Source organism: Equus przewalskii, chromosome 2, assembly GCF_037783145.1.
Source record: "Equus przewalskii isolate Varuska chromosome 2, EquPr2, whole genome shotgun sequence".
Taxonomy (NCBI): domain Eukaryota; kingdom Metazoa; phylum Chordata; class Mammalia; order Perissodactyla; family Equidae; genus Equus; species Equus przewalskii.
The window spans coordinates 13942539-13964872 of NC_091832.1; the positions used below are offsets into that span (position 1 = coordinate 13942539).

Genomic DNA, 22334 nt, shown 5'->3' on the forward strand with positions numbered 1-22334 from the left:
ACCACCAGTGCAGCTAGTGCTGACTGAAGCAGCTAGTGCTGACTGGAGCAGCTGTGAGACCCTCAATGAATATGCACAGGGACTGTCTGTGCACGAAGTTATGTTTGAAGCTGTGGGTATCTGAGACCACTGCTACGTGTGGACCATCTTGAGTGTAGGACCACTGGTGTTCCCCGGTACAGGTGTTTGGGCAAAACTGGCAGTAGTTAGTGATTAGAGGGCTGCTAGGGCCTCTAGGCAGGCAAGCCCCCATGCCACCCCCATGGAGTGGGTGTAGTGCTCCCTCCTGCCCACCCTCCCAGCAAGGGGCATCAGAAGTGGTGGGAAGGAAAAGGAAGCAGCCCAGTCCAACTCAGCAGCTCTATTTACACAGCAGCATCACCCACATCCTTTGTGGCCTCTTACGGCTTCTTGGCTTTCTTCACAGAAGAGGAGCTGGAGGCCGATTCCCGTCGCTTCCTCTGAGGAGACAGAGAAGGTGTGGAGGTCAGTGGCCCGAGACCTGATTCAGACTTGGTTTCACACTCTCAGGAAGGTGATGCCCACTGGCCACCCACTGCTACTCTCAGTCTCAGAACCTCTCAGAGTGACGACTCCTGTCACGGGCACTAAAGGGAGCAGAGCATATACACACATGTGCGTGTGCTCACATGCAGGGCCAGCTCATGTTCTCCCAGCCTGTCCAGGCTCTTACCGAATTGGGCGTGAGGGGTGCGCCCACCACATCAATGATGGTGTCCTTGGTGGGATCAGGGCCAAGACCAGGTTCAGCTACTGCTGGCTCCGCAGAGGCCGGGGCTGGGCCTGACGCTGGTGTGGCAGGGCCCCCCAGCACGCCAGCGCGGGCCAGTGCCTCGTGACGGTGCCGCAGCATCTGTAGCTCATACTCGCAGTTGGCGCAGGCCTGCTTGAGCTCATAGAGCAGCACCAGGTCACTCCGCAGCTCATTGAACATGTGCACCAGCTCCTCTGTGGGTGTTGGGCTCAGCTCTGCAGGTGGGTGGGTGGAAGGCACAGGGGCAAAGCCAGAATGTGGTGGAGGGCCAGCACCAGGAACTGCCCTCCCCCTGCCCAGCCTTCATCCACAGCCTCCGATGGGTACATCCTGTGGAGGTGGAGCCCATTCCCCACACTCACCCACGCCAAGCTCCAGCAGCATCTGTTCCAGGGCCTTGATCTTCTTCTGCCCCACAGAGCTTGGCAGCTTCATCTGCAATGACCCAGGCAGCTAAGCCCTCTCCCCCACAAGTGGCTTAGGATGAAGGGGACTAAATCAGTTGGGGAGTGGTAGAGATGTTAGCCCCTGGAGACAGCTCTGAGTCAGAAAAGGAAATAGCCAGCAGGTGGAATACAGTGAAAGCTGTGACCTCAGCCTGGCCACATCCCCCTGAGAGCCTAGTGAGGCCACCTCTCTCTGCAGCTCATGACACAACATCTCCTACTGCACCAGCCCCATGGCCTATAGCATTCGGGCTCCAGAGCCCAGGGCCCAAACATGTTGATGGAGGTGACTCACGTACCCGCTGGCTCCGCAGTGTGACACCTGCAGACTTGAAGTCTGGAAACTTGATGCCTGCAGTCTCAGGAACAGCCTGGAGGAGAAAGTTATAGAGACCAAGGTGTCACGGGAGAGGCCCAGTGTTAGTCCCAGCACCCTGCCAGCTCTGGATGCCTCAGAGCCCTTCTCTACGGGTCCCCTGTACCAGGCAACCCCTCCCTGCTGAGCTGGGCTGACTTAGTCTCCACACCGGCTTCTCAGCCTCCTTCTTCTGGGGTAGCTTCTTCTTGGGGGCCTTGCGTTCCGTGCGCCGCTGCTCTGCAGTGGTGTCTGCCGCTGTTATCAGCTTCTGCAGGTCCTGACTGCGCTTCTCCCGCTCCTTCTTCCGGGCCTCGATCTTGCGCAGCTCCTGTAGCAGGTACTCCTCCTCTGCCACCTGGGAAAGTGAGAGATGCTGAGAAGTGTGTGAGGGCACGTCGGGGAGTGAGGGTAGACAGGGAGATGAAGGGGTGCTGGGCCATCTGTGAAGGAATCCAAGACGTAAAGGATCATAAGGGAGGTGAAGGGCTATGGAGGGCAGGGAGGGTGGCCAGTGAGAGGTAGGATGGGGGTGGGGGTGTGGGGAGGCATGCAGGTACCAGTGGGAGGTAAGGGGACTTGGGGGAGGGAGTTGAGGGCACGGAGGAGAGTTTGTGGGGCTCAGGGCTGACCTGCTCTGGGGTCCGGTTGTAGAGACGCTCCAGCTGTTCCTTCCGCCGTCGCTCATGCCCAGCATCAAATACTGGTATTTTGAGGTCTGTGCCTGGCACGGCCCGCACGTTGGCAAGCTTGGCACAGATGTGGTAGTACCGCTCCTTCAAGTCCTCCACAGAACGTTTCTGAGGATAAAGACAAAGGGGAAGGGAGGAATGAACGCTCAGAGGCACGTGAAAGGGACGGCATGAAGGCAGCTGGTCTGCCACACATGCAACTGCACAACACCGGCTCACCTTGAACTGCTGGTGGTCATACCGGTCATGGATAACTACAAAACGTAGGTCAAAGCGGCGGCTGAGGTCAAACAGGTGGTCAGTTTCTGCCTTAGTCCAAGCGTCATCATGAAGATAAAGCTGATACTCCTGCTCTGAATACACGGGCACCTGCACAGTCTACTGGCACAGAGGGAGAGAGTTGGGGCATGCCCACGTCATGTCATGTCCAGCAGGCTCCTCCAGAGCCCCTCCTGTTTATTGCCAGTCCCTGTGCTAGAAAAAGCAAAACCTCTGCCTGGAGCCCTGCACAGGGCAGCCTGGAGATGATGTTTCCTGAGTGAAGAAAGAAACTTTCTGCCTGACCAGAGGCCCTGGCAGGCTCTAGGACTGCAGCCTGCCTCTGTATTTACTCCAGGAGCAACTTCACCATGTCTTCAGCTCCAGAGCCTCAGTAACAGGACATATGCTCCTGCCCCTATCGTTAAGGTGAGGGGCCCACATGTAAGCGCTTCTGTGGAGTCCAAAGGTCAACTTCGGAGAAGGGCAGAAGGATAAATACAGGAGAAAGGCTGGGGATCCCCTAGTCCATGGAACACTTGTCTGAAGCATTCCTGCCACCCAGTGGTGACAGTGAGACTTGCAGCTCCCCCAGAGCTGGCTAAGGTCACATCTCTTAGAGAGAAGGCACCTGAATCCTACCCCCAACATATGCACCCATGCCCTTGCCTCCCCTCTCCCACACTCTGTCCCCCAGACCTCCCTCAGGGACAAAGAGCACCACCACCAGCCGGGTATGTCAGGCAGAGACCCCAAGACAGAGTCAATGCTAGTCTGGACCAGGGAAGTTCCTCTTCTCCATCAAAGACCACACTGGCTCTGAATCTGCTCTCAAGATGCTTATTTCTTGCTGCCTCTTGGATATCTCCAACTGCAGGTCCCATATACACCTCAACTTAATATATGTTCAGGTGACAGATGTTAACTAGACTCATTGTGGTGATCATTTCACAACATATACAAATATTGGATCATTATGTTGTACGCCTGAAACTAATAATAACATTCTATGTCAATTACACCTCAATAAAAAATAAACTTCATATGTTCAGTACTGAGCTCATCACCCTCCCTCAAACATCTGTCTCCTCCAGTCCAGACCTCAGTCAGCATGACCATCACCCAACCAGATGCCCAAGCCAGAAACCTGGGCGGCATCTTTAATTCCCACCTTTACTCTAGACCCACCCCTTCCCCAAATCGTGCCTTTACCTCTGGAATCTCTTATCTCCACTGCTGCATCCCAGTCCAGACCACCACAACCACTTGCTGGATCAGAGAAACAGCCTCCCCACTGGTCTCTCTGCCTCTAAGCAGTTCTCCAGCTGCAGCCAAGATGTGATCTCTCTGAACAGTGCTACTTAAAGGACAGCCTGCAGACCAGTGCTGTTTGCAAACTGCTATGACTGTCTATGGTAAGCAGGGAAACAGAGTAGGCACTTAGAAATCTTTATAACAGTTTTATAGCAATCATACAATGCTGGATCTAATATGAAGAAACAGACTTGTATTTTGTCTTTTCTTGTAGTTTTACTATCTTTATCAGTCTCTGATCGATTGGAAATTTTAAAAAATTCCTGGGGCTGGCCTGGTGTCATAGTGGTTTTTGGGCACTTCGCTTCAGCAGCCTGGGGTTCACAGATTCAGATCCCAGGCATGAACCTACACACCCCTCATCAAGCCATTCTGTAGCAGCATCCCATATACAAAATAGAGGAAGATGGGCACAGATGTTAGCTCAGGGCTAATTTTCCTCAGCAAAAAGAGGAAGATTGGTAATGGATGTCAGCTCAGGGCCACTCTTCCTCACAAAAAAATAAACAAATAAAAACAAAAAACTGTCCTTCAAAGATAATTTGGGAAGCACTGTTCTAGTATATCTGACCATGTTACCCAACCATCCCTATTAAACCCCTCAAAGGCTCCCCACTACCCTAAAAGTGCCTTCTAGGTAATTTGCAAACTCCTCAAGAGCAAGGGTTGCCTGGTTCATTCTTACCTTCAAGGTTCAGCACAGGGCCAGGCACACTAAAGCTATCAATGAATATTTACTGACTCAGTCAATGAACACATGGGTGAATGACCTGGCCTCTCTCTGCAGCCATCGATCTTCACGGACTCTAAGTTCTACCCAAATGACTAGCAGTTTCTGGAACATACCAGGCTCTCCCCCTCAGCCTCTACTGTTCTTGCCTAAAATGCATTCTCACTTCCACATCCCTTCTACCTAGATAACTTCTCATCTTTTTTATCTCTTTCGGGCATCATCTCCTCTGGGAAGTCTCTCTGGTTTCCTAGGCTAGCTTAAATATCCCTCCTATGCATTTCAATTCCATTTAATTAAAAAAAAAATACTCAGGAACTCTGTAGCCAGTCCTGCTCTCAAGGAGCTCACAGCCCAGTGAGAGAGACATTCATTCTTTCAACAAATATTTATCATGGGGGGCCAGTCCCATGGCCAAGTGGTTAAGTTCATCCAATCCAGTTTGGCAGCCTGGGGTTTGCTGGTTTGGATCCTGGGTGTGGACCTACATACTACTCATGAAGCCGTGCTGTGGCAGCATCCCACACAGAAGAACTAGAATGACCTGCAACTAAGATATACAACTATGTACTGGGGCTTTGGGGAGGGGAAAAAAATATCTATTTATCAGGTGTCTGCCAGACCTATGCTGGGGACATGCGGCTGAATAAGAGAAGGGCCTTTTCACAGTCCAAGTGAAAAAATAATTGAGTAAGTATGGCAAGTTTGATGACAAAGGTGTGCCTAGGGTGTAATGAATGACACTGGGGACAAGGGTTGGTCAGGGAAGAGGTAAGTGAGGCCTGGCTCAGTCTTAAGGATAAGCAGAAGTGAACTGGTGAGGGAAGATGGGGGAGAGAATCCAGGGAGAGGGGGCAACACAAACACAGCGATGAAGAGAAAGAGCCTGATGTGTGCAGGCCCGGCAGTCAGGGACATGTGAGGGAAACAGGTAAAGGGAGAGACAGGGAGAGGCATGAACAGAGCCTGAGTCAGCAGAGGCCAGCTGCTGCAGGCCTGTGTCCCCAGCTGAGGGGTCTGGAATCCATCCTGAGGGTGACAGGAGCCAGTAAAGTTAGCTTTAAAGAGAACAGTGATATGGTCACCACCCTCACAGCAATGAGGACAGACGGTGTGAAAGCAGAGCCCGGAGAGCAGCTGGCAGGATTTAGAAACGATCCAGGTGAGAAGCGAAGAAGCCTGGACTGAGGCAGCATCAGGGAAGGGAGAGCAAAGGGCATAGGCTCAAGAGGCCTTAGAGGACAAACCACAGGACTGGGCAACTGGACGTGACAGGGAGGGAAGAGGCTGTCACAGGTGACACCTGTGTCTCTGGCTTGAGCAAAAGAGTAGCTGGGGAGCCACGGACTGAGAACGGGACCCCAGGAATGAGCAGTACTGAAGGGAAGATCATAGTTCCTTTACTCCAACTTCCCTCTCCACCCACAGTCACCACGACCTTTCTAAAACTCGGATCCGACCCTGACGCTACTCTACTCAAAATCTCTCAGTGGCACCCAAAGGCATCAGGGCAAAGCCCAAAATCCTGAGCCTGGCTGGCAAGCCCTGCCTGACCTGGTCGCTGCCACCCTCTTACCTCCTCTCGCACCATGTCCTACCTTGGGCTTTAGGCTTCATCAGCAGGGAAAGGCCCGCAGCAACCCACACATGTGACTGGTTTTTTATTTATGCCTTTGCTCATTCTGTCCCCTCCACCTGAGAAAAGTCACTGCACTCCTTTCCTAATATCACCTGGTAACATCCTCCAAGATTCAACTCAAGCTCGAACTTCTTCAGGAAGCTTCCATGACCTTCAGGTCTTCCCAATATAGCACGTATCCCACCAAACTGTAACTGCCTGTGCCTCCCCAGACCCCCTCCCCAACGATGTGGAGGGTTTCTCGAGGGCAGATGTTGTGTCTGATTCATCTTTGCGTCCTCAATGCCTAGGGCTTGACTTGGCATGCAGCAGTAGTTACTGAATACAAAATGAACATTCTTTTGTCTTCACCTAAAATAGTCTCATCCAACCTTCCCTCCTATTGCCTCAAACACCTCACCTCTTGGTTGTCCCTTCTCAACCTTACATCTCCTGCCTCTCTCTCCACTGGACCTGAGAGGCCTAAGGATGGTGGTGAGACGGGGGAAAACCAGGTTTGGGGCATGGGGGAGAATGATGGGGCACACGTGGATGTGCTGAGTGTGAGAAGCCTGGGAGCCATCTGGGGGAGGTGTCCGGGGCAGCTGGCTATCCTGGGCTGAGGGGAAAGAAGTCAGGACTGGGAGTCCTGGGTTCAAGCTGCTAGTGCTTTCAGGCTTGAAGTCTAGGCTGCTCCAGGCTGTAGGGACTGTGAGGCCATATTGTATGGTGGCTTAAACAGTGGCCGAGGAAATCCTAGCCGGGCCCAGCTCTGCCTCTCCCGGGCTGGGTGAGTCTGGGTAAGGCTTTCTCTGTGTGAGCTTCAGTAATCTAGACCAGAGATAATCCAGTTTAGACTGGGGTGCTGGCACAGAGGATGAAGGACATAGGCAGATGTGATCTGTTATGGAAACAGAACAAGCAGGACTCAACGATTAGATTTATCACTGAGGTCTAGTTCAAATGCCGCCTTCCCAGAGAGCCCTCTGTGACCACCCTATCTAAAGGAGGCCTACCCTACACCTGCAAGTTCACTCTTTATCTCGTTCATGTCCCATTCATATCCTGCTTTCACTTTATTGATGGTTCCTACCTGAAAGAAGCCAATTTATTTGCTTACATGTTTGTTATCTGTTGTCTCCTACCTTCTTTGTCCCATTGCTGACTGAAATAATTGAGAGCTAAGGAGAAGCTAAATTAAGGATGATTCCCAAGTTTCTGGTTTGGGCAACTGGGTGGACAGTGGTGCCACTGACTGACATGGGGAACAGGTTTGGGGTGGAGAATAGAAGGAAGATTAGGAGTTCTGCTCAAGGGGACCTACCTGATCTGAAGTACCTGTGGGGCCTTCAGGGAGAGACATTAAGTAAACGATTGGATAGGTGGGAACTAGTGCTCTGGAGTGGAGATAGTCAGTTGGGGTCACTGGCACAGAGAGGGAAACTGAAGCCACAGGGTAAATGAGACACAGGGAGAGAGTACAGAGTGAGAAGAGTAGAGCAGCTAGGATACAGCTCTGAGAAACAGTGACATTTGAAGGCCCAAGAGAAGCCACCAAAACCCAGATCAGGTCCAGCAAAGGACAGGATCCCACAGGCAGAAAAGACTCACAGAGTCCCACCCTGCAGGTATTTGCCATGAGGACTGAGTGGGTAACCATGGTTGGGACAAAGGCCTGAGCATGTCTCTGGAGCCAACCCTAGGAGACTGGAGAGCTCACGCAAGTAGGTCAGAGCAGGTGGGCAACCTTGGCCTATGTCCAAATGGTGGTGGCTCACCTTATTGAACCTGGCGAAGGGGTAGTCCTTGCCCTCCTCAGCTGCCCGTCGCCAGTGGAAGAACATAGCTCCATCCTTGCGTGCTGGGTTGGTGAATGGCATCCACTTCCAGGGCCGCACCTTCTTGGAGCCCAACTTGGCCTTCACTGTGCGGTAGCCTTGGCCAGTGTCACTGGGTAGCAGTGGCGGTGCATCCCTGGCAGCAGGGTTTAGGGAGGTGAGAGGTTAGAGTCAGAAGGTGTGGAGAGAGCCTTTGGGCCCAGGTTGCTGGTCTACCCTGGAGCAAGGAAGTCATGTCCTGGAGCAAGAGATATGAGTTCCTCCTGCATCCTACTAAACAAGCAGGAACCCTGGCTGGGGAGGGAAAGCGGGGAAAGAATTAGCAGAGAAAACTAGGAGTTAGGGACATGCGGGTAGGTCAGGGACCAGAGCATGCGGGACCTGGGATTCTAATACTTGCTTCTTGTCAGAGTAGAGCAGTGCATAGACCTCCCGGTGCATGCCCTCGGGCCTCTTGAAGGTCAGTGTCTCCGAGGACTTCTTGGACTTTTTCTGAGGAGGGAAACCATAGGAGAGGAACCACGGCCTAGACTCCCTTCCCTGAAAATTCTTTAGCCCAGCTCAACCCCTGAACAAACCAGCACCTACAGGTACAATGACACACTATGAAGGCAGAGAAACCCACTCACCAGGGCACCCCGACTCTGAGCAGGTCATTCCCCTCCCCACCCCCACTTCAGCTGGGTAGATTCCCCCACCTGTCAGAGTAGAGGACACTTTTCCACCATCTCTCAGAATGTCACACCAACTAGATACCTACCCCCCACCCCCACTATCCTACAAGTGTCACGCTGTCTGAGTCCTCTCTTCTCCTACAAGTGTCAGACCTGCTTGGTCCCCACCATCTCCCACAGGTGTCCCTCCTCTGTCCCAGCTCAAGGTGACACATATTCTCGGTCCCGTTCTGTCACACCTTTGACAGCCCATCTCCCTAGAAGTGCAGCACCCCATCATCACCTCCCCCGTCTCTTCCGTTGTCACTCCTCCCCATCACTTCACTCCCGCTACCCAACGCTCTCAAACGCCCGCTACCTTGTCCGGGTTGATAATGTCCTTCTTGCTGATGGTCCCGGAGGCTGCATCCCCTTCTGGACCCCCGAGTTCTAGAATGTCTCGCACATCCGCGCCCGTAGCCATCGCGCCCAAGAGATGGGGAGCGCCCCGAGGTCAAGGGTCAGTGCCTGAGGAAGGACCAGGCTCAGATCAGGGGTGGAGCCACTTCAGCCCCAGGTGGGGGCGGGGCGAAGAGGCGGGCCGCGAGGAGAAGGTGGCGCAGTTCAGGGCGGGGTTCCGCCTGTGTCCCGCCGCTCAGGTCTCCCTAACGGCCCCATCTGCCTGCGAACCCCCAGCGCCTCCGCACCTGGACTCCCTGACTGCGGGCCCGCCGCTCCCCTATACCTGCAAAGCCGCGGACAGAAACTTCCGGCCGTGCGCTTTAGAAATGTGGCCGACGCGAACACTTCCGGTCTGTGCTGCGCGGAAATGGAGCCGGCTGGCAACCCAGCGTGAAAGCTACTGCCGGCGCGGAGCCTGTCACAGTCCCAGGCTCCCATGAGCCCGCCGTGACCGTCCACTGCCTGTTTTCTGGCATTTTCCGTCTACGTTGCTGCGTTGCCTTTCGGTCAATGAAAACAGAGCAGAGCTTTGGATCTTGGTAGTCGCGTACTTTCTCTGAACCCGCTTCTCATTTGTAAAATGAAAACTAACGGGACCTGCTTAAATGATGTACTGACAATCCGTGTAAAACATTAGCAAGGTGCCTGGCACATTTAATGTTTTTGTTAAATGAATTAGTGATATTAATCGCCCCTGCTCATTAAGTGCTAAGTATGTACCAGGCACAGTGCTAAGCGTTTGAGATGAAGAGATTAACTAGACAAGGCGGAGCTTCCCGGGGGGCTGCCAAGATGGGGTGAGGTCTGGACTCCCGTGCGCCTACTCAGATGGGGGTGTCTGTGGGTCAGGGCCTCGCGGGGCTCGCCTGGAGCCCAGCTTCCTGGAACTTAACTAGTCCGGGAGCCAACTGCACTAGGGTGGGTTACAAAGAGGCCCAAGAACACAGCCCCAAGCAATGAGCAGCTGGAAGAAGTAGCCCTCAGGGGAAGAAACTTGCTGATCTCCCTGGAGAGAGAGACTTCTAGAACAGGAGGTCCTGAGCAAGGGCAGAAGGGGCTTGGGAAGCAGCTCCCAATTTCAGCCTCTGCGAACCAGCCTGCAAACGTGGAGGACACGTGGGCATTGAGCGTGGGGATGGCCTGGGACTTGTTAAGGCATTAAGGAGACCAGACCCCAAACCAAGGCTGCCACAGATCCCAGCAGGGACTAGAGGAGCGTTACAGCCCACACAAGTTAGCTCTCAGTCTTGTAGCCTGTTCAGGTTTGGAGGGGATGGGGACATGGCAACTTCAGCCACAAGCTAGACCCCAAAACTTTGGAGAACTGGGCCTGGAGGTCCAAACCTTGCCCTGTGTCTGAGGCCTGATTCCTAGGTGACTCCTCTGAACTTCACACAGTTTCTGTAGAAGCCAGAGTCTTGCAGCAGAAATTGCCCACAGGGTAAGGGAATGGTCCTTGGAGCCAGAAGTGGACAGAGCAGTGGGAGAGGGTCTTGCACCTCTGCCTCAAACACCTGACTCTACTTATAGTTAATTAGTTGTGAAATTATTTCCTTAATATATATATCCCTTGATAGACTCATTTCTGTGAGGACAGGGATCATGGTACATAAATGTATGTATGTGCCAGGCATTGTTCTAGTCTCTGGGGATGCAATGGGAGAATGAGATACAAATATCTCCTGGTGGGGCTTATATCCAGTGGAAGAAGAAACACTGAGCATATAAACAATAAGATAATGTAAGTTTTGATGACAAGAGCTATGAAACAAAATAGGGTACTAGGATGGGGGGTTATTTTATGCAGTGTGGTCAGGGAAGTTTTCTCTGGGGAGCTGAAATCTGAGCTGAGGTTTGAATGATGGAAACAGCCACAGAATACCTGGGGAGGAAAGTCTTCAGACAGGAGGATTAACAAGTGCGAAGTCCCTAAAATGGAAGGAACTCTTATGTTGAAGGGACGTAAAGAGAAAAGGCCAGTGTAGTGGGTGTTGGGTGAGGAAGGGGAGAATAGGAAGACTCGAGACCAGAGATAGGCACTGGGGACCATGGTAAGGAGTCTGGGTTTACCCTAAGGGCAATTGTATGTCCTGTCTTGGCCACACGTGGATTCTATTCCCAGCCTTGGAGTGCCTCTTTAGCTGCTGTCACTGGGAAATCACCCAGGGTGACTGGTCCAGAGCTTCTTATCCCTTGGAACTGAGTCCAGGGAGTGGGGAAAACGAGATGAGAATGAGATGCCTCTCTCTTGGCCCTTCTGGGGAGCCACTGCCCACACTTCCTCTACCAGCCTGTAGGTGGCAATGAGTCCCACTACCAGCCCCAATAGGACCTTGCTCTGCAGCCCTAAGCCCGCTGATCCTCTGGGAGCCCAGCATCCCCTCTGAACAGGCTCTAGCAACTGCAGTGACCTGATGAGGGGCCCGGGAGAAGAACTTCAGGCTGGGGCACTCTGGGGCTGCAGAGCCAACTTTAACGGAGTTTTACTTAATCCTGAGAGCAATATGAAACCATTGAAGGGCGTGGGGGGTGGGGAGCCAGTTGGGAAGAAGGCTGAAGAGAGTCAGATTCATCTTTTAAAAAGATCACTGGTGGCCTGCCAGTGGGGAGGGCGAAGATGGAGGCAGGAGAACCAGGTGGGAGGCAGTGGTAGAGTCAACTAGAACTAGGAACTGATCGGCTGTGAATATAGGAAGCAAAATACAAAAGGGTCCCAGAAGCCCATCACTCCTCAGCCTGTCTATTCACAGTTGAGCCCAGAAATAGTAGACTGGAGCTCCTGCATGCCTGGCCTGGCCCTCTCCTTCCTTTTCTGCTCTCCCTTCCCCCCCTCCCCTCTACCTCCTCACCTTCCTCCCTTCTCCTCACCAAGACTCCTTGAGAGTGGCAGCAGGTCTCCTCATCCTGAGTTCTCCCAGCATGAGGTGAGCATGTGGCCCATTTTCAGGGGCTTCTTAGAAACTGGGAAAAGGGGTGATCAAGGGGAGTGTGTCATTGAGATTGTGCTGTGATCGAGATCCAGGGCATCTCCATCTGACCTGGTCTTGCTCAGGTTAATTATAAAGAACACTTTCCAACTACTAAGGACAAATTTCCCACTTTTTCAGATGGGCAAAGAACATGATTAGGAAAGTCACGGAGGAGGTGCAAAAGCCAAGAACTGTACAGGGAAGCATTTGGCCTCACTGGTATGCAAAGAAATGAAAAATTGCAAACTCTAATGAGATACCATTTTCTTCCTGTCAGGTAAAACTTTAAAATAATTGTGATACCCACTCTTGACGAGGACGTGGAAGAAACAGGCACCAGCCTACACTGTTGGTGGGAATGCAAATTGATTCCATTTTGTTCATTAGTTCATTCAACCAATATTCAACCAACATTCAACCAACTGTTTAGCACTTACTGTAAGCCACTTAGATCTCCAGCAGGACTGGGCTAGGCCCTAGTTATACAGCCATACAGAAGACAAACGTGAGCACAGCCTTCAGCTGGTACATCTAAGAATCGTGCACTCGATCGTATGAAAGCTATACCTCAATAAAAGAAACAAGTAGATGGGCACTAAAGCTGCCGATTAGGCCTGATCAAGATGACAGCTCCCCAAAGCATGGAGACCACGTGGCAGAGCCCCTGGGGGAAAGGCCAGTGGGGAGCTGGCCGAGACTGGCAAAGTCCAGGGCAAGAAACTGGAGGACAGGGCCTTTGACAAGGCCTATGTGGTCCCTGGCCAGTTTTCGGCGCTGAAGAATGATGAAGACTTCTTCTGGGAATAGCTGAAGGACTTAGGTAGCACCAACATCAAGCAGTCCCAGGGCTGCTTCGGGTGCCTTCGAGAGTGGAGCAATGCCTTCCTGTGATGCTCTCTGCGGAGCCCCCAATCCCTAACCCCAGCACTGCATCTCCAGAGCTTGCAGCTGAGTGGAGACTCCTCCCCCGTCCTCCACAAAGGAAAATACTGCTGTGGTCATACTCACCTCTAATGTACTCCAGGGCATTTGGGGATTTCTTTCCCCTCGCCCTTTCAACTTTTTTGGATTCTCACTCTTGCATGCATCTCCCTTCTCCTTCCCCTGCCAGTTGCATGTCGACAGTTACCAGCTTTCCTGGGTGGATTCCTGGCCTCTTCCCTCCCCCCCACTCTCACCTCTCTGGTCTGTTTTACGCCATTTGGCTCCTTTGGTTTTTTTCGGCAGAACAGACTTCCCAGCTGCCAGAACTGTGAGCAATAAGTTTCTGTGGTTGAAGCCACCCAGTCTATAGTATTTCTGTTATAGCAGCTCAAACTAAGACGTCTTTTTTCTTTTAAATACATTTTGTAATTTTTATTTAGTGAACCAATCCTTCTAACGTCTGGAGTCTCTTACACACTTCTTTGCAGGTCAGTTCTTTTGCTTTCCCAAACCAACTAAATAAATAAAAATTTAAGTACGAGACAAGATGCCACCCCTTGAACCACTCACCTCAGAGAAAGTGTTACAAAGCTCGGTGTCCTCTTTGGTTTTGGTGGCCACACGTCCCACCTTTGGATATGCTGCCCTGACCCATTTACCAGGTGTGACCTATAAATTTAGAGAGGGGCCTGGCTCAAAAAGGGCTCCTACAGTAGGGCCAGGTTGCAGTACAAGCTGTGACGCCACTTGGGCCTGATCTTTCAACAGACCCAATGGTTTTGGAAGTATTTTGTGACAAAGATCTTATATATACCTTCCGGCCATCCCAAGGGGAGAATCACAGCACAGGCACCCAAGATTCTGAAGTCAGGCCATGATCGCACCTGCAAAGGACTGGAAAGCAGTTCTGGCTTACAACTGATAGAAATCGGATGCCTGACCAGGAGACACCAACCAACTCAGAGTCTGGAACTGCCCAACATGAACTGAGAATCATCCGATTCGACGAACCATAAAGTTGGGGATGCAAGTCAGCAGTCCATGATGAAATGTCAGGGGTATATAACCTTTCTTTTTTCTATTGTAAATACTTAACAACTATAAATTTCACCCAAATCACTGCCTTAGCTGCATCCTGCAAATTATGTTACATCTTCACTATCATTCTAATCTCCCTCGTGATTGCTTCTTTGGTCCATGGATTACTTAGAACTATGTTGCTTAATTTCCAAATATTTGGGAGTTTTCGAGGTACCTTATAATTATTGATATCTAGTTTAATTCCATGGGGGTTAGAGAACATATTCTATATGATTTCAATGCTTTCAAACGTATTGAGACTTGTTTTATGGCCCAGCATGTGGTACATTGGTGAACATACCACATGTACTTGAAAGGAATGTGTATCCTGCACTCGTTTAATATAGAATTCTGTAAATATCAATTAGGTCAAGGTTTTTAAACCTCCAACTCATCAAGGATTTTAAAATCTCCAACTACGATTGTGGAATCGTCTATTTCTTCCTTTAATTCTGTCAATTTTTGCTTCACATACTTTGAAGCTCTGTCATTAGGCAGACACACATTTATAATTCTTATATCTCCCTGGTGAATTGACCCTTCGTCATTATGAAATATCTCTCTTTATCTCTGGCAGTAGTCTTTGTCTGGAAGTGTACTTTATCTGATATTGTAGCCACTCCAGCCTTTGCTGGCTTACTGTTTGCGTAGTATATCTTTTTCCTTCCATTTTCTTTCATCTTTTTTTGTATGTTTACACTTAAAGTACCTCTCTTCTATACAGTAGATATTTGAATTTTGCTTTTTTTAATCCGCGTGAACAATCTCTACCTCTTGAGACCATAGGTGTTGGTTGAGGGGTGGGTGGCAAAAGAGAACATGCTCAGGCTGGGTCTCGTTTGGTTCTTTTGGGATTTTTTTTTTTTTTTTTTTGCTTTTTCTCCCCAAGTCCTGCCAGTACTTAGGTGTATATTTTCAGTTGTGGGCCCTTGTACTTGCAGCACGTGGGACACCACCTCAACATGGCCATGTCTGTAACCGAAAGTTCGGTCTCTGAACCCAATGCCAATCCAAATAACGAGAACAGAGACTTGAGTGGAAGAGGAAAGGTTTTTACTATGCCAGGCACGGGGAGAAAAGCAAGGGCTCATGCCTGAAAAATTGCTAGCTCCCCGATGAGGAATGGGTAGGGATTTTTATTTGGGGTCTTGGGTAGGGGAGGGGGTGCATGTAACTGTGCAGGCTGGCGTTTTCCCACCAGCCTGCGTTTGGCCTTGAGTGGCTGCTTGCAGCAAAGGGGGGCGGGGGGGGCGGGGGGGGCGGGGGGAGGGCGGGGGGGGCGGGGCCGGTGAGATAGGAGGATGGCAGGTGGGCATCCTTCGCCGTTGTAGATTGTTTCGTCTTCCTGTTTGAGGCGGGTTCCAGTGCCGGGAGTGAGGAGTTGAGGTCTGGAAGCCTCCGCTCCTTGATGCTCTTGAGACAGCGGCTTTCCTGGCAAACTCAAGGACACATGATTAGCTAAACTTTAGTGTGCCTCCAACTCCAGGCACCTGGGCTTTGAACAATTTGTAACTCCCATTTAGTTGTAAAGCTCAAGGAGTCCAAGTTTAAAGAAACAGGTATTTACATATGAGTGGAGCTAGAGAAGCAGGAAAGGGGGGTGGGTTTTAGTTTTAAGCCCATATACGCTGGGTTCAATGTGGGGAACTGATATCAAGGCTGATGTTAAGAGCCTGTAACATGTCCACGCCCAGGATCCAAACCGGCAAAATCAACGGCCGCTGAAGCGGAGCGTGCAAACCCAGCCACTCAGCCACGGGGCCGGCCCCAGGCCTGGTCTCGTTTGTATCCTTCTACTTAAGGATGAAGCTTTGGACACTACAGGCTTCATGGTGGATCAAATAGTTTGCAGGTTATATCGGGCAGTTCAGTTTGCAGGGCCGCCTGGTTGTCCCATGGACAAGGATTCAGTCTCTTTCAGGGCCCAGTAGTGAGATAAAGCTGTTTCTCAAACGGAGATCAGTTCTTTGCCAAACTAGGCCTGGCCTTCTTCATAAGTCCCAGGAGCTTCTCCTGCAGTATTCCTCATGGGCTTGCTGTAGACTCCGTCAGCGTGGTGATCTCAGCATGATTGGATCTGGTGGCCCATGATGACCAAGTGGCCTAACTACTTACACTGCAGCCTAGACAACTGGATAGTTTTCCTTGTGCTCTGGATTCCTCTCAAAGCTGACAGCCTTTCAGGTCACTTAGTAAATGAGTAGGGTGCAAGACACCCAAATATGATGTATGTCCCCTCAAAAATCCAAGAAGACCACCAAGAACCATATTTCAACGAATCTGAGACACTATCAACTGAAAGTTGCGCCTTCATTTATGTTCCACTATGAAGAATTTTTAAAACACTGTCAATTAAACTGTAATATACTTTTGATTTTAAGATGAATTCTCATTTCAGAGATGTTAAAATGTGGGGGGAAACATTGTGAACGTACTAAATGCCACCAAATTGTTCACTTAAGAATGGTTAATTTGGGGCTGGCCCGGTCGTGTAGTGGTTAAGTTCATGCGCTCCACTTTGGCAGCCCAGGGTTCACTGGTTTGGATTGCAGGCACAGACCTACACACCACTCATCAAGCAATGGTGTGGCAGCATCCCACATACAAAATAGAGGAAGTTGGCACAGATGTTAGCTCAGGGACAATCTTCCTCAAGCAAAAAGAGAAAGATTGGCAAAAGATGTTAGCTCAGAGACAATCTTCCTCACCAAAAAAAAATAATAAAATAAAATGGTTAATGTTATGTTATGTGAATTTTACTTCAATAAATTTTTTTAAAATGTGAATCAATAAAATGGTATTCTGCCTCTTTCATATTGTAGGCGGGTGTAAGGTGAAGCAACTTGTACTTAAGAGAGGACATTGTGACACCCCCTAGAACACTGGACCTCCAGAAACATCACTGAGATGTGTTTTCATGGGGTTTACCTTATTTCATTGAATCTAAGAAGCTTTGATTCTGGCACATTCTTGATTTACTAGAAGGTGTCAACATAAGGCTTTCACAGAACTGTGTCACTATTTCCTCTTGCTGACAAGGAATGTCAGAAGTCACTCATTAGCCTCAGCAGGGGAAGAGGAACCACTTCTGCTGGCAAGGGAGGCTCAGAGGGGTGGGATTTGGGATGCTCTGAGTCATCTGAATGCTTTCTTTTCTGGTCAACACTCCAACATTCATGCAAGAGTCCTGGCAAAGCTGCGATTTCACTGGCATTGCACTCCAGTCATTCTCAGCATCACACTCTGAGTTTGATTTTTATAATCAGCCCCATGACTGCAAGAGATAAATTATTTTGATCATAAACATTAGAAAGTCAATGGTTTAGGACTTGCCTTGAGCCAAAATTTTAGGGCATTGAGCTTGACATTCTTTTTCTTTACTCTATCCAGAAAGACACCCTCCTCACTGTAGTTCACAGATCCCTTCTGCCTTCCATCCTGTTCTGCGGCAGAGGCCATTTGTTTCCCTAAAGCTTTGCCTTCAATCCGTCTTGCATTCAGATGATAGCCGATTGCCCGTGATAATCTGTTAGCGGCAGGCAAAGGGCTGCCTTTGGTAGTAGCTGCATTTTCTCTGCCCAAAAGTAAATACCAAATTCATGCCTGCTCTGATACCAATTTCTTTATCAGTTAAAGCTCATAGTTCTTAGTTACATTTTCTAGTAAAAACAGGTAGCCAAAATTGTTCCAAGAATTAGAAAACTGAATAGAGCAATAACCACAGAAAAACTAAAAATATTGTTATTGAGCTACAATTTTAAAAGATAACAGGCTGAAAATTATAAATAAGTGAGTTGTAGTTGACCTTCAAGAAACAGATCATGGGGCTGGCTCCGTGGCCGAGTGGTTAAGCTCGCGCGCTCCACTGCGGCGGCCCAGGGTTCAGATCTTGGGCGCGGACATGGCACTGCTCATGAGGCCACGTTGAGGTGGCGTCCCACATCCCATAACTAGAAGGACGTGCAACTAAGATATACAACTGTGTACGGGGGGGTTTGGGGAGATAAAAGCAGAAAAAAAAAAAGAAACAGATTATTCCTCGTTTAAGTCTGCTTAGAACGTATAGGAAGTTGAAAATTTTCTCTATTCAACTTACGAAAGTAGCACCATATCAGAACCCAATAAAGAGAGAAATGCCTTCGAAGAATACATAGTTCTCACCTTATATAAACTATTTGAGGAAAGGCTGAACATCCTCCTAACCGATCAGGGCACGTGGTGGGGTGGGGCTGGAGGGCGGGACAGGCACGGTACACTAGGGGTTGGAAAAACCATGCTACGCAAAGAACTTGTGTCAAGACCAGAACTGAAATATATTCAGGTGGATGATTTGGCTCAAAAAGTCTGATCGCCAGATGTTATGAAGTCTAGCTAGATGGCTTCTCCCAAGAGTGTGCTGAAAGAAGCACAGATCACAGCACAAATCCCCAAGGATGTGGAGATTACAGAATGTGAGGCAAGAGTTATAGATCAGATATTGGAGTTTACCTTCCATTTGTGGCCACAATTCTAGATGGTGCAAAAACTTATTCAAGCCATGCTAAGAAAACTACTGTTGATGCAGATGATGCGCAATTGGCCATCGGGTGTCGCCCTGACCAGTCTTTTACTTCTCTTCCCCAAGAGATTTTTTCTTGGATACGGCAAGGCGAAGAAAGCAAGCCCCTTTGCATTGTTCAAACCGTATTCACACTCGATACATAATGCCTGACTGCTCCAAGCTATAGACTTAAGTCTTTACAAAAAAGATTTTTATTCTGTGGGAAGAACAGCAGTTCCACAAGTAAGTGTTGGTTCAGTTATTAACAGACCACTGCCCCCTCTCTAGGCACACCAACCCCGCAAACCTTGTCTAGTTCAACTAAGGTAGGGACTCCAATGTCCCCCACAGGGCAAAGGTATACAATGCAGATGCTCACTTCACAGTTCCCAGCTGTAAAAGCCTCAATTCCTGCAACATCAGCTGTTTGGAATGTTCTAATTAATCCATCATAAATGGGGTCCAAAAACATTCTTTTATTTTTTTAATCTTTTTGAGGAAGTTTAGCCCTTAGCTAACTACTGCCAATCCTCCTCTTTTTGCTGAGGAAGACTGGCCCTGAGCTAACATCCATGCCCATCTCCCTGGCCCTGAGCTAACATCCATGCCCATCTTCCTCTACTTTTTACACATGGGACACCTACCACAGCGTGGCTTTTGCCAAGCGGTGCCATGTCCGTACCCAAGATCTGAACCAGCGAACCACGGGCTGCCGAGAAGCGGAACGTGTGAATGTAACCGCTGTGCCACCAGGCGGGCCCCCAAAAACATTCTCATTACACTAATGCTGTCATCACAAAATACTTGCCAATGAATCATCAAATGCATTACAAGAAAGTGTGAAGATGGTGATGATGACAACTATGATTATTTGTAACCTAGCCTCCATGCGTGTAACAAGTATACCTGGTCTTGAATCCATTGTACTGAAATTAAACATGCATGCTGGATGTTTTAAGTTGTTTTAGAAAACTTAAATAGTATTTAATGAGTAAATATAGTTACCATACATTTCACTTAAGATGTTGGATTTTCTTTAAGGGGATTAGTGATGGTTTTTCATCGGTCTTTAAGTGTAAAAAATAAACTTGTCATTCACCAAAAAAAAAAAAAAAAAAGGAAAGAAAGAAAGAAGAAAAGATGGAAAGCCACTCAACACATTTTACTGACCAGCATATCCTGACAGTAAAGCCAGAGAAGGACAGCAAGAAAAAAAATATGTACGTGATCCCACATATGAACAATGAAGCAAAAATCCTAAATAAAATGTTAACCAATTAAATCCGCAGTGTGTTAAAAGAATAATTCATCAAGTCCAAAGAGGATGTAGCCTAGCATTGCTAAGAAGGCTCAGCATTAGACTATATATCAATTTAACTTATTATAATAATAAATTAAAAGTTAAAATATGACTATTTTAATAAATTCAACACTCATCAATGATATAAAATAAAAAAATCTCCTAGAAAACTAGGAAAAGAACAGCCTTAATTAGAGACTGTTTGTTTTTAATAAAACAATGATAAAACCTATAGTAAATGCCAGACTTAATGGTGAAACATAAGACACAGTCCAGTTGAAGTTAGAAAAAAGACAAGAATGGCCTTTATCACCACCACTATTCAAAATGGAATCAGATGTTCTCTCTAAGGCAGAAGGAAAGCAATAAGAGGTATAATCATTAGAAAGGAAGAGGCAAACTGCGATTATTTGCAGATGACACTATCACTTACATAGAGAAACCTGAGAAAAATCAATTGACAAACTATTAGAATTAATAAGAAAATTCAGCAAGGTGACCACATACAAGATCAACGTACAGAAATCAATAGCTTTCCTATATACCAGCAATAGCCAATTAGAAAATGTAATAGAAAATAAGATTCCATTCCCAATAGCAACGAAGACTACTAACCACCTAAGAATATGCTTAAAAATAGAAATTATTTTGGGCCCTTAAGGATAGTTCAAAATTAGGAAATCCATCAACCTAATTAATCTCATTGATAAAATCTAATTGAAAACTATACGATTTTATTATATGGCAGCCGAGAAAACTCAAGAACCATTTCTAGTAAAAATGTTAAGTAAAACAAAAGACAGTGGACATTTCCTAACTGTGATAGACAGTTGGTTTGTTTTCTTTTTCTGAGAAACTAAGAGCAAATATCATATTAAACGGTAAATATTAAATGTACTGCCATTAAAGTCAGGAACAAGGCAGGGACTATCGCTCTCTCAAAATCATTTCATGTAAAAATGAAATAGAGGACTTGAAAATGGGAGAAACAGCTTCCTATAGCAGACCCTTTTCCAGAGTCTGCCAAAAATAGAGAGGAAGGCCTCCCTCAATAAACAAGACTGCTTTGATTTCATATTATACAATAGGATGGAAATTGAAATCTCACCCAGAGACAGAGACTGATCGTAAGGGGTCTTACTTTCTTTTTTCCTTATCAAAGCCATTGCCAAGCACTATCCAGACAGTACTCACACTGCTCTCATCCTCTGCTTGAAGGAAAGATTTTTTTAAGTATCTAAACAGTCCTGAGACCCAGAGCTGGTTTTGGCAATGGGGCAATGGGGGCTGATGACAGAAGGATGCCCGAAATGCAGCTATGCAACTGAGGGTACAAACAGCTATCATACCAGTGGAGATGGGGTCTGACACCTTTTGCCACTTTCCTCGTGCTCACAAATTGTAGGCACATTTGGATGTCCTATCACAGCTCTTACCTTGCTTTGGAAACTGAGGGCTACATTTATTCCTAATTTTTTTTTAAGAAAGGGAAAACCCCCACCAAGATGGGTTCTAAACAAAGTTGGAGGGTGGGGCTTTTAAGCGGGAGGTTTCCTGAAGTTAATGTTTGCTTCTCATCTCTGGTAAAGAGCACATATGCATTACTTTAGAATAAAAACACTTACTCCAGAGTAAGTTGGAGGTGAGATGGGGGTTTTTTGAATCTCCCCATAACCCCTCATGAAAACAGACAGAGTACTGCGTGTTGAGCCCCTTGAGAAGCATCCTCTGAAACAGCTACTCTGATCTCTCTTTAGGGAGTACTCTTGGTACCTGCACCTATAGAGGGAAAGGGAAAAAGCAGGTTTGGGCTTTTCTATTATTAAAACTGTTCTATTAGTTAAAAGGAGAAGTTGGACTGTGATAAAATCCCAACAAGGCCTCAGCTGACCCCTCGAGGTACCCTGAAGGTGGGATGACCCTTCAGAGTTGTCTCCAGATGGCGTGAGGCAACCAAACCCTTGTTTTCCCATGTCAACCTGTCATCAGATGTGATGACTTTGCTATCCTGTGAAGCGGAATGACCTTGGGTGAGGTGACTGTCTTCAATGAAGGCAATTTCAATTTCAGCTACTGGGAGAATCCAGCCTTCTAAGCAGCTGGGGGAACCCAGGTGACATAGTATAGCACCCGCTAAACAAAGTAACTAGGATAGAAAAGGAAAAAAATGCACAGACAGCATTTTTGACAATGTTTCAACAAAACGGGGGTGGGAAAATATTGCCCACAAACCCTAGAATATGACCTGGCGGGGTCAAACAACAACAAGACCTGGGTGGTATAAACAACAATGAAGGAGGAAGCGCAGAGAAGCCAAAGGATAAATCTAGAAGTCATCAACAAGCATTCGCCTCCGAAAGGGAGGCTACCACCCAGAGTG

The 22334-nt window shown here is 48.3% G+C and overlaps 1 protein-coding gene and 2 pseudogenes across 2 annotated transcripts; 2 read left to right on the forward strand and 1 right to left on the reverse strand.

The window, feature by feature from the left end:
* Nucleotides 1–346: 346 nt before the first annotated feature.
* On the reverse strand, nt 347–9502 carry DMAP1 (DNA methyltransferase 1 associated protein 1). Of its 2 annotated transcripts, none has more exons than XM_008515991.2 (11): nt 9425–9502; nt 9059–9207; nt 8427–8518; nt 7967–8162; nt 2488–2646; nt 2209–2376; nt 1749–1934; nt 1521–1592; nt 1138–1210; nt 695–990; nt 347–461 (listed from the first exon to the last, which is right to left on the reverse strand). In XM_008515991.2, exons 2-11 carry the CDS (start codon nt 9161–9163, stop codon nt 402–404), a joined length of 1407 nt encoding a protein of 468 aa, XP_008514213.1. In that variant the 5' UTR covers nt 9164–9207; nt 9425–9502; the 3' UTR covers nt 347–401. The 2 variants fall into 2 exon arrangements, with proteins under 2 accessions (XP_008514213.1, XP_008514210.1); XM_008515988.2 differs by having other exon boundaries at nt 9387–9484.
* Nucleotides 9503–11758: 2256 nt separating this feature from the next.
* LOC103548307 (barrier-to-autointegration factor pseudogene) lies at nt 11759–13112 on the forward strand (annotated as a pseudogene).
* A 5362-nt stretch (nt 13113–18474) lies between these two features.
* LOC103548306 (transcription initiation factor TFIID subunit 9-like) lies at nt 18475–19468 on the forward strand (annotated as a pseudogene).
* The last annotated feature ends 2866 nt before the right edge of the window (nt 19469–22334 follow it).